Source organism: Protopterus annectens, chromosome 8.part0 (assembly GCF_019279795.1).
Source record: "Protopterus annectens isolate FY-2018-M chromosome 8.part0, PAN1.0, whole genome shotgun sequence".
Taxonomy (NCBI): Eukaryota; Metazoa; Chordata; order Ceratodontiformes; family Protopteridae; genus Protopterus; species Protopterus annectens.
Window position 1 is genome coordinate 46,284,712 of NC_056741.1, and position 13,067 is coordinate 46,297,778.

General features: G+C 40.7%; 1 protein-coding gene across 1 annotated transcript in view; it reads left to right on the forward strand.

The window, feature by feature from the left end:
- The window catches only part of PTMS (parathymosin), a 48,557-nt gene that overhangs the window by 8,214 nt on the left and 27,276 nt on the right, over nucleotides 1–13,067 (forward strand). The window contains exon 2 of the mRNA XM_044079595.1: nucleotides 12,635–12,703. Within this exon, the coding sequence (XP_043935530.1) occupies nucleotides 12,635–12,703 (69 nt within the window). The remainder of the gene's footprint in view (nucleotides 1–12,634; nucleotides 12,704–13,067) is intronic.

Consider the following 13,067-nt stretch of genomic DNA (forward strand, 5'->3'; position numbering starts at 1 on the left):
TTCTTTATGCATCTGTTATGTGAGTTGTTTTTTTGGCTGTTTATAATAGTCTTATAAAATATCAAAGTAGATGTACTAAACCTCCTTAGCATTTGCTGGTGGAAAATGTGAGTGTTAAGGTCCATTAGGCCATAATGTTTAAATATTCCCCAGTCAGTAAGTGAGTTATTAGAAGTTCTGTATAATTTCCCCTTTAACAGATGTGGTATCATGCCTTGGGAGACACACAAGTGTAACTTTCTTTCCATAAGTAGGCCTTAGTTACGTTTCTTGTATATATTGCTTTTGCAGGAGCAGGGGAAATATCAAACAGTGTTGTCAAGACCAGTCCCTCTCAGTATGTATGCCTTGTTTTTTTTGTTGTTTTTTTTTGTTATTTGTACATGACGGTGAGTACAGTATGATGTCCCTTGACTTTGCAGTCACATGAACAGCAAACAAAGCATGCAAAAGACACGCACCAATTTCAGGGTAAGTTATCCAAGGCCTTTTCTGATAGTGGAAGCAATTTGTTTGTCATCTGTGTACCTGATTTGATGATAACCTTACTGTAATACACTCCAAGGCCAGGTCTGTGATTTAAAAGCTGTCTATCAGAATGTCATGCTTCTCACTGTAAGGTTTCCTTGCTGTAAAGCTGTTGTACAAACAACCAGTTGGATTGTTCTCATTTTACCATATAACAATACTTTCTGTTATGTTTCCTCAAACTAGACTGCTGGATGTTGACTCCCAGATTCAAATTCTTCATCTGTGCAACACTTGAGCATCTCACGTGGAAAAAAAGGGAAAAAAAAAACATTGATAATGAGTTCCAAAGTATATACAATAGCTTTATCGTTTTTACTGATTCTTTTGTAAGAGTAAAAGAAACAGTGACCTTCAAAATCCAAGGTTTGAACTGCCAGAGATTTTAGTACATGTAGACTTCTAAGTCTAAAGAACAATTTTGGTGTGAGTTGGATGAAGTGGTGGTGAGTGTACCCAAGGGTGATAGACTGGTGATTGGAGCGGATTTCATTGGGCATGTTGGTGAAGGGAACAGAGGGGATGAGGAAGTGATGGGCAGGTATGGTGTCAAGGAGAGGAATGCAGAAGGTCAGATGGTAGTGGATTTTGTGAAAAGGATGGACATGGCTGTGGTGAATACATATTTTAAGAAGAGGGAGGAGCATAGGGTGACATACAAGAGTGGAGGAAGATGCACACAGGTGGATTATATCCTATGCAGGAGGGTCAGTCTGAAGGAGATTGGAGACTGTAGAGTGGTGAAAGGAGAAAGTGTAGTTAGGCAGCATAGAATGGTGGTCTGTAGAGGAAGGCCTAAGATAAGGTTTATGGACATGGTGAGAGAGGACATGCAGGTGGTTGGTGTGACAGAGCAATATGCAGGGGACAGGAAGAAATGGAAACAGATGATCCGCTGTGACGACCCCTAACGGGAGCAGCTGAAAGAGAAGAAGACCATTTCTTTGTCTCACACTGTTACCCTAACCTAGACCAGAGTGTAATTACCACAGCTGATCTGTCCCACCATATGCAGGGGACAGGAAGAAATGGAAACAGATGATCCGCTGTGACGACCCCTAACGGGAACAGCCGAAAGAGAAGAAGACCATTCCTTTGTCTCACACTGTTACCCTAACCTAGACCAGCGTGTAATTACCACAGCTGATCTGTCCCACCATGCCAGGTGTCGAATATGTGACACTGGCAGGTGACCTTTTTACCACTGTCAGTTCCTGAAATAAAGATAAACAATGTTGTATATGTGTGTACGAAAGTAAAACAGACATTCACCTGTTGCTATGCTTCCTTTCCCAACCCAGCAGGATGCCCAGTCTCCAGTGTTACTTGTCATACTTTAAGTACCCAGAGTCTACAGTGAGTCCCTGAAGTAAATAGTTCTCTTAAAACTACAAGTTCAGTCGGAAAGTTAAAACACACACATTCGCTCTGTTTTAATACCTTTGCAATTTCTAACAAGGGTACAAGCTACAGACTAATGAGGAATCCTGGGACACTACTCCAGTTGCAAAACAGATGTCAGGCTTACAACATGGGGGAACTTAGAAATGTTTTATTGGCACTGAATGCCAGTGGAAAAGTTCTAAGAAATCATGTAACTGACTGAAAACAGTAGACCAGAATGGCATAACAACATCTCTGTCTGTGTTTGGGAACTGGCACTACAGGCAGTAGGCAGAGTACCATGTAAAAACTTAAAATACTGGTTTCCTCATTCAGGCATAACTGGAATTTGGGCACAGGAAGCAAATGGAAAAGAGGTTGAAAGCTGTATGCATACACAATGGTGTCCATTAAGCCATTGTTCATTCTGAATCCCAGGGGCAACTGTTACGGACGCATACTACAGTATTTTGACTTCATTAGTGCAGACCTGTGTCATGCATCCCAGGCATAACTGGAGTTTGGGCACATGAATCAACTTCATTCTTTGGCTAACAAAGTTCGCAGATGACTGCAAACTAGGAGCCATAATCAAATCTCCTAATGATGTGGACATCCTACAAAAGGGCCTCACTGAGACAGATGCCTGGTGTCAAAGCCATGACCTCAAGCTCAATGCCAAAAAGTGCATTGTCATCCCTTTTGGTAAAAACTCTGTACCCATGAACTACCATATAGGCGGTAGTCTACTTAACACTGAAAGTGTGATAAGAGACCTTGGGACACAGGTGGACAGTAGTCTCTCCTTTGATAATCACATCGCCACAGTAGTCAGGAAATCCTTCTACGTGTGGCACACCTCATCACAAAAGGTTTCTCATCCAGGAAAACAGAGGTCATTGTTCCCCTCTACGCATCACTCATTAGACCCATTATAGAGTACAACGCCCCTTTTGGTATGTACCTCACAAGACATCTACAACAACTGGAAAGGCCAAAGAAATACCTCACAAAGAGGATTACTGGCCTCAAACAGATGCCCTATGCAGACAGTCTCAAAAAACTCCAGCTTTACTCTGTCACATATCGCCTACTCGGGGCGATCTCTGCCTAACATACAAAGCTGTGTCAAACCCAGAGCTGTTGGACATGCTCCACTTAAAGAAATCCCAATCCTGCCAAGCTACACGCTCTAGGGACCTAAACCTTGTCACCACAATAAACAGAACATGCTGGAGGGATAGATTCCTATCTCAGAGACTTCCCATACTCTGGAACAAACTACCTATCTATATCAAACAAAGCTCCTCATTAGCACTCTTCAAGAAAAATCTTGATGATTGGATGGGAGATAGGAAATTCACCCAGGGGATCACTTCTGTGGCTCTGCTTGACGGGCACAGGAAAATAATTTTCTTGGGTGGCAAAAGCCAGGGTACCATTTGGCTAGGCTTATATAGGCCCTAGGACCAATAGCCTAGTACCTACTTATGAACCTGTTAGTGCAAGCCTGTGTCATGAATCCCATCATTTCAGACGTGAGAGTACTTGCAAGACAGTGTTTTACCCTATCCATCATGTATTCTCACATCTAACATACAGGTGGCACTGTAGGGACATCTGGCTTCTGGTACATTGGGCAGTTAATGCAGCAGGTTCAGTGGTCATTCATTTTTGTAAGTAATAAGGAATCAGAATTACTATGTGTTTAATTTCAGAGTTACAGAATCTCTCATTACCTGTTTGAGTAGTGTGTGCTCCATTGACTTTGCAGTGTTAGCATAGCATTGGCTGGTCAGTGGAGCCCCCCCCCATGATGTCATACTAGAGGTGGAACCAGAAGTCTAGGTTTTGGGGTAGCATTGCTACCCCATGACTTTCTAAAATCTTGGGGAGGCAGTCTAGTTTAACATTGGCTTTCTGTTATTATGGTGACAAGGGAAAATAGAGAAATGGGTTACCAGCTTCAAGGTATCTGGGAGGGATGGTTGAGGAGAAGGAAAGTCTGAATGAGGAGTTCAAAGCTAAAATCAGAAGGGATGCAGCCAACAGAGTGTCAGGTGTAGTGTATGACAGAATAACGCCAAAGAAGCTGAAAAGTAAAGTGTACAAAACAGTAGTGTGACCAGTGCTACTGTATGTTACAGAAACCTGGGCAGTAAAGGCAGTTGAGGAAGCTAGAGGTGATGGAGATGATGTGTCTGAGTCAGGCAAAGAAATGAGAACATCAGAGCAGAGGCCAGAGGAGCACCAATTGCTAAGAAGTTCAATGAGAACAGATTATGGTGGTTCAGGCATATAAGCAGAAGACAATCTGGTGAAGATGATTAGGTTCAGACAGGACAAAGGCAAGAGGAAATGAGGACATCTGGCAAAAGAGATGGATGGATTATATGAGAGAAGCCCTACAACAGTCAGCCATAACTGTCAAAAAGGGTGGGAGAGTGGCATTGAATTGACAGAGATGGTGATAGTTAATATGAGACCCTGACCCCATGTGGGAAAAATGGGGCTTGGTCGTTAATGATGGTGTTGACGACTTGTTGCTAAACAGCATGTTTTTTATTGCTGTGGGAGAAAACTGGAAAAAATGTGCAACTTATGGAGAATGTGCAGACTCTAAAGACAGTTCCTGGAAATCAAGGCCAAACTCCACTGTATCACCATGCAAAAGTAAACAAATGCTGATATGGTCATAATGCATTGCTCAGTTATATTTATTAGTTTCTTCATAGCTTTGTATTAGTGTTATACCTTGCAGGCTGTTCTGTGGAGATGTAGGCATGGTCGTAGCGACTGACAGGTGAAAGAAAGGGCCATGTCATTGTATGGGAAACATGCGTGACTGACAGCCATGCAGAAGCGGCATAGCACTCTTCAAGAAAAATCTTGATGATTGGATGGGAAATGGGCAATTCACCCCGGGGATCACTTCTGTGGCTCTACTCAACAGGGGCACAGGAAAATAATTTTCTTGGGTGGCGAAAGCCAGGGTACATTTTTTGGCTAGGCTTGTATGGGCCCTAGGGCCGATAGCCTAGTACGTACCTATGAATATTCATTGTTCGTACTTTACCCTTTTCCTCAATGTAGTGCTATCTCGGAGATGGTATGTTTAATTTGGGGGTGCACCCCCTTACATGGGGGTGCGGGGGCTTGCCCCCCAAAAACACAGTTAAAAAATATTCACTTATAGTGCTATTTTTTCCTTAGTTTTTGCAGGGGGCAAGCCCTCTGCACCCCCATATGGTGGGCTGAGCCCCCCATGCCCCCATTAATTAAGTATACCAACTCTGAGATAGTATCACTGATTTTACAGCTATACGTGTGGTAAGTACTGACTTGAATTTTACAGTAACCCGCAACTGTTTAATTAAAAAGTTGATGGTTGATGTCAGTTTACTACTGACCAGTTGACCTTTGGTGTTCTGTACCATTTTTCTCATTTGGCGCAGCTTGTAATATCACTGAAGACAGGTTGTGCATGAACCAGTTCATACTTTTGTCTGACCACTGGGACAAGGCCCTTTTCTTCCCTATATAGTTAATAATCATAAATAATAGATGGGTTTTCTGTTCTCTGATAGGCAGTATTTATTGATTTATTCAGTCATTCATTCGTTTTGCCATGCTTAAGTTAAACTATTGTGTTTTTTTGTTATGCCTTATGTTATTTGTCTTCTTGGATATAGGACTCCTTGTCTCTTCCCGCTCCGTTCGCCCTGCAGGCTCACTCCGCTCCCCTACCCTGCCTCCCAATTCCCACCCACCCCCAGGGCCCCTGCACTTATTCTTCCTGCACCACGCCCCCTTTAACACTGCACCAATACCACTGCTCACATCATTATCACATCACACCTTCCACAACACATTACTATTAGTCACACCCACCCCCAATTAACTCTGTTATTCACTTCCCACACTACATTCACCACTACACCAACTTACCTATCAAACCACACATTCAACTACCAACTATTTAACTCCACAATGCCAACATCTCCCACCCACCTCCTAACTCAACTACTTCTCTTTCTCACACTACTTCCTTCTCTTTTTACTATCTATCTCTTAACCTCATACAAACAACCACTTTACTCCTCTACCCCTTTCCCAAGAAAATATACTTCTACATTACCACTAGCCATTACTCCAATCTTTCTAAATATTACATCCGCACCCATCTACATACTTCCCAAATTTCATAGACTAGCTCCCATTAAATATAATCATACCAATAACAAAAAGCTACTTAACCATTCTTACAAACTACTTTACCATAAATACATTACATACCTTCACTCCCTACTAGATGGAGACATTCACCCAAACCCTGGTCCTAATCATACCTCTACCACTGATAAATATACTCTAATTAATAGTAGCTCCATAACCCCTTCCAAGCCAGCAAACTCTCTCCTCATAGCACATCTTAATATACGCAGCATTAATAATAAAATCCCACACCTCCATGCCCTATTAGATGTCCACCAATTTGATATCCTATGCCTATCTGAAACTTGGCTTAAATCCACAATCAAAGATAATGAAGTTACCCCTCCTGGTTATAATATCATTGGAAAAGACCGTACTACCAAAAAGGGAGGAGGGGTCGCAATCCTCTACAAAACCAAACTACGAATTAGCACCATTGACCTTAACCCACGCTTAGACAACAAAGCTGAATTACTTATCACTAAACTTCAGGTCAACCCTAATAAAGCTATAAATGTCATCTGCCTATACCTACTACCAGGAAGCAATATTAATACCCTTGAAAATATCCTGAACTGGCTTACTATCAACCTCCCTCAGGAAACTATAATTTTAGGTGACCTCAATATTGATTGGCAGTCCTGTAATAGTTCACACCCTTCTACCCACATTAACCTATATGGCTTTACTCAAACTATCAACTCCTCTACCAGAACTCACAAACCCAACAACAAAGAAACTATCCTGGACTGGATACTTACTAATAATCCTCTACATACCTACAAAGTAGGGACCCTCCCAGATGATCTAAGTGACCACTCCCTAACCTATTTTATTAGATCTAAAACCAACCTCACACATCCCAACATTGCCAGAACTGTTCGCTCCAAAAACAATTTAACCACAATCTTTTCCTTACAGAACTTAAACAATGTAATTGGTCACCACTAAAATATCTTCCACTTGATGAAGCTGTAGCATATTTTAATTCCACATTCTTATCCATCCTGAACTACCATGCCCCATTACGTTCTATTAGATGTAAAGCTAAACCTGCACCCTGGCTCTCAAACAGTTCAAGGCATAAAATCCATCTGAGAAACAAAGCCTGGGTTAAATGGCGTTCTACTAAAAACCCATTAGATCACTTAATTTTCAGACAACTAAGAAATGATACTAAAAAAGCCATAGTGCTAGATAAAAAGAACTTTTACCTCCAAATACAGCAAACCCATCTTAATAAACCACAAATGTTCTGGAACAGCATTAACAAACTTCTTCATCCAGGACAATCAGTCACCCCCAACCCTCTAGGATCCAACCCAGATAATCCCATTCACACTGCCAACTCCTTCTTTACCAATGCCATCCAATCTCTTGCTAGCCATCTTACACCAGACACCGCAAACCTGCCTAATTCTTTTGTAAATCCTCCTCCTTCATTTCTATTGCAACCAGTGTCTACTTCTACTATTTGCTCTCTTCTACTAAAACTTAAACCTTCCACCCCCTCAGCTGACCAACTCCCAGCAGAATACCTTCAAATAGGAGCCAAATCTATAGCCTACCCTATATCCATTCTTATCAATAGAACCATTAGTGAAGGACATATCCCAACCATCTGGAAAATTTCTTATATTATTCCTCTACACAAAGGTGGGAACTCAAACGATTTCTCTAATTTTCGTCCCATAGCCTTGCTATCTCCCCTGGCAAACATTATGGAAAAATATATTCAGAAACAACTTCTAAACCACCTTCTCCAAAATAAGCTACTGGCTAACTGTCAACATGGCTTCAGACCTTACCATAGTACCACCACTGCCCTGCTATCTTTTACAGACTGTATTAACAATAATCGTAACAACAGCTTTCATTCCTCTGCAGTATTCGTTGATTTATCCAAAGCCTTCGACATGGTTCATCACCAGCTGCTCTTGCATATCATGCAGTCTCTGTCCCTAGACCCATTAACCATCAACTGGTTCAAATCTTACCTTAATAACAGAAAACAAGCGGTACTCTGGCACAATAATCTATCAAATCTCCTACCTATCTCCCTTGGTGTCCCTCAGGGCTCCATATTAGGGCCGCTCCTATTTTCCATCTATACTAATGATCTTCACTCAGCAATTCCTCATTCTACCTGCATTCAGTATGCAGATGACTCCACTATTATCTGCTCAGCTACCTCTCAAATTGAACTGCAAATCATAACCCAGAACACATTTAACACTGTGGAACAATGGTTTATAAACCGCTGTCTCCTCCTAAATCCTAAGAAAACAAAACTGCTGCTCTTCTCCCCAACACGTAAGTCCACCCCCACACAATTTACACTTACATCTAACAATGGTACTATTATCTCTCCAGACCCAACTACCAAGCTCCTAGGAATAACTATTGACAATAACCTCAACTTTGACACACATATTAACAGTACAATAAAAACAGTCAACAAGAAACTTGGATCCCTCTATAGAATCAAACCCTTTCTTACTCCAACAGCCAGGACTGCTATAGCCAGAACTCATCTCATTTCTACTCTACTCTATGCCTCACCCATCTATACAAACCTTTCTAAAACCAACATTAACAAGCTGACTGTATCCTATAATAATATTGCCAGATTTGCTGCTGCCTCTCCTTTCCGAACTCATCACTGTGTAAATCTTATACAACTTGATTGGTTAGAATTTCTGCAGCATCTTCATTTTTCACAGCTTACTATTGCCCATAAAAGACTGTATCAACCCTCAAATACTCCAATACTCTGAAGCCTACTTAACCCCTACCATAATCCTAAAAACTTACGCTCTGCTAATAAACTACTGTTTAACACCTGCAGAGCTAACAATTTAGCAGGCGACTCCCTCTTCTGTAACACCGTTGGTAAGCTATGGAATCTTCTATCCACTGAACTTACAACTCTCTGCTCTCATAAACTTTTCAAAAAGAAGCTCAAGCTTCGTCTAAAGAAACACTGGTTATGTTCCTGTACTATCCCTGACTAACTGCTGTTTCTTCTCACTACAACCACCTGCATCAACTACCCTTCCCTCCTAAATCTGCTTATTATGAATCCTGTGACTGAATTCTTCATATTTACTTCTTTATTATTATCATTGTTTAACTGCTTTACCATCGTATACATTGCATATATTCTTCTGTAGACTTTTTCATGACCATACTTAAAATGTGTTTTTATTATATTATTCTGTAGACTTTTTCATGACCATACTTAAAATGTTTGTATTCTACTTTGGTCTATTATATATTGTTTATTATTTTATTCATATTGTTTTGCACATGGAGCTTTTCTTCCCGGGCCTCTACTGAAAATGGACATGTATCCAGCTAGACTAGCCCGGTCAACAAATGTAAAATAAAATAAAATAAATAAAAATAAAATAAATTATTCTGAAGTTGAATTTGTACTTTTTTTTTTGGATTTGTAGTATGGGTGCATGCATTGCCCTTGATTCAGCTCTAAGCCCTATGGCTGTGTTAGAAGTAGATGTATGGCCATGCCTTATGTATATTGGTTTAAACACTTGATGTCTGACACCTCTAAAGCACACAGGAGTTTCCTTACGTGATTTACCATTCACATATGTTATTCTGTTTTCTGTGGGCCTCACCATGCTGCTTAGTCCAGCTCATATGGTTAACAGGAATGGAAAGCATTGAAGTATTATGGTTAAGGAATTGACTGTAAAGCTGAGGGCCTAGGTATGAATCCTGTCAGCTGCCACTTATATACTGTGTGACCCTACATTCTTATTTACGTGGTGTCCTGCCAAGTCAAATCCTTTTCAGCAGGGTGAGCCTGCTTCTGTTTGCTGACTTATCATGAACCATATCAACCATTGTTGACAGCTAGCATCTGCCCTGCATGATGTCTACCTCATGTATCACTTGGTCACAGGCAAATTCTCTGAAGCACAAAGTAGTCAGGGATAGAAATTAAGTTTTTATTGCAGGTTTGGCTTTGATTACAGAGAAGCCCTTGATTTTATGAAAACCACATTGTAAAAAATGGGCTTTGCCATGGAAGTAAGAAAACTGCTTTGCTAACTACGTATGTAACTGGCATTTCAAGGTATTTGTGAAGACTGTGACCAGCAGTCATACTTGTGTCCTAAAGGGTACTGTTCATCATTTACCATTACTGGGTTTGATTCCTTCAGTTTGCCTACTCTGCCTGTTATCAATGTACTTTAGCAGACAGCATTCCTGGGTTACTCAGAAAAGGCACCCTTCTGCCTTCTATGTTTACCATGTTGACAAATATATAAAACAAAAACATTTTTGCCTTCCTTAATGAGCTGACACTGGCAGTTCCAGGGTAGAGTGCGTCCTATGTTAAGTAGTCCCTAAGAAAAGCTTGTAGATATATACAATGGAGCTTGAAGAATACAGTAAGGATCTGCATGTGATTCCTGGACAGTGAGCTGGTTGTCAGTCATAAGGAAACTAAGGCCATGATTTCTGGTACTCCTGTCTACCACTGAACCTACTGATTTAAATGCCTAGAAGAGGTTCTTACCTGTCACCTTATGTTTCTTAACCATCGATTGAGTTAGTCAGACAACCATTTGTGTATTGTACCACCTGGAACCTTGTTGTCCCCAAGGTTACCAGTGGCTATGTGGTAGACGAAGGTAGACTCTTCCCCTCACAGCTGGGGTACTGTAGAACTGTCATATTCCATACATTAAGGGCATTAATACAACAGGTCTGTGAAACACCATTCATGTTATCTACAAATTCTTACTCTGAGCTCTTCGCATACCCCAATGAGAAAATTATTGTGCAGGTTGACTGTCAAGAGTGGCATGTTCTTAGTGTGCAGAAAGTGAAAAGAGGAAATTATTAGAAATAAGATGCAAGAACAAGAAAGAGGCAGTGAAAGACACTGGGAGAAAGATAAATAAACAAGTGGATGGAATAAAGAATGGGAAAAAGAGCACAACAGCATATGTGCAGTCATATGCAAACCTCCCCTTATTAAAGTATTATAGAAAATATGCAAGTTCTCTCGACAAAATGTCAGCACAGTGGTTAGACTGTATAGGTATTTAATATTACATTCCAGCCATCTGTTATAGACTATTGACATCTTTTAGACTTATTGGGCCAAGCTTAAGTGGAGAGTCGAACCATGGGTCAAAGTCAAAGAAGCATAGATTGTTATGTTGGATGAGGACTTGAGGACTGTCATGCCCACCTATCCTACCTCTCACTCACCCTACCGCTTGTTTGTAGAACTGTGTTATATCTATCCCATACAGTCTTCTGTCTCTTTGTCAGGAAGGATGGTTAATCATCCCATTTCCATTTTGGGAAGTAATACTTATCTCACTCTCTGGCCCTGTCCGCCTGGAGTCTTCAGGTGTTCTGTATGGTGAGCAGTTCTAGTGCATCTCTTTATACATCTTCCAGTACAGACCATGTACTGTTTTTGTTGCCTTCTTTTGAACTGCTTTATTCTGTTCTGGAAAAAACTGCAGTTTTCAGAATTGCACAAAATACTCCTTTGCATCCCAGTACTCTACATGTCTTTCTTGCTGCTGTCTTCTTACCTTCCAGTCATGTAACTCCTCTAGGTCTCTTTCCTCTACTGCTGCCATGTTTTAGGTAATTACTTCGCTTTTGCCACATCACATACAGCACTCTATGTACTTCATGTATTGTCTTTGCTGTGTATATTTGAGTCATCGGCAAAAATGCTTGGAGGCAGGCAGTGAAGTGAATGAGTGTAATTGTTTGTGTGGGTCCATTAATGTTTGTGATAGAAAGATGGGTGAGCAAAAGTGAAACAGTGCAGGGAGAGGTAGAGTAGCACAAAAATGTTATTTTTTTGCACTTGAATGAGGAATGTGAAAACATCAACATGAGGGGAGTGGATTGAGAAGCGTGAGTGGGTTCCCATTTAATTTTTTAGGGCAACAAGTCTTTGCCATGGAACTGTAAAAAATTAAGTGTGATAAGAGTGAAATAAGATACTAAGTCTGAACATGCTATATCATGGAGAATTCCCTCTTCTCTGACGTACAACAATCTAGGGGTTAGTATGTTTAAGTTCCATGGATATGAGGAGTACAAGGGGGTTGGGGGCTTGCTTCCTACAAAAAAAAAAAAAAAAACACGTGCAAGAGTGAGTTTTGCACTTTGTTCTTATTTTAGAAGACTTCTTCTGGGCCTCACAGTATCAAGTGACAAACTTCTGATAGGTTACAAACATGAGCGGATGACTGATGCATTAAAACAGAGTGAGTGAGTCTGAGAGAGAGAGAGACAGGGAGATCAGCAAGGGTGGACAGGATAAGGGAAAACTCTTGTGAGTTGAATGAGTCAAACACTGTATAAGTTGTTATGCTGAGCTTTTTCCAAATATGTTGTTGGCATAGTTTAATCTTCCCAACACAGCACTGCAGTACTTCTTTATTCTCACTCATTTAAAGTCATGTAAATCTTAAATTGTGTTCTTTTTCTGTCATTCTAGGATCTGAAAGAGAAAAAAGAGGTCATAGAAGACAAAGCAAACGGAAAAGAGAGCACAGAGGACAAGGAGGTTAGTATATGTGACATCTGTAGTGAGTAATGGAGATCACACACTCATTTGTTGCACTTTGCTGGGATTAGAGGATTGTTGTGGGCAGTGATCCTTACCTTATGTTCACCTTTCTATGTAAGGCCACTTTATTTTGTCAAAATCTGTGACACTCAAAGTAGTGGCACTTGTACAAAAGAGAAGCAGACTGGCAAGTAGTATGGTGTGAAAAAGGATGTTGATGGTAACAGTTACCCACGAGGATACAAGTTCAGTGGATAGAATTTATTTTCCTTCAGAAAGAGAAGGTTGGATAAAGGTCATGGTGTGAATCTGCAATCAATGAGTTTTTTGTTATTGTTGTTGTTTGTTTTTTTCTTTCGTT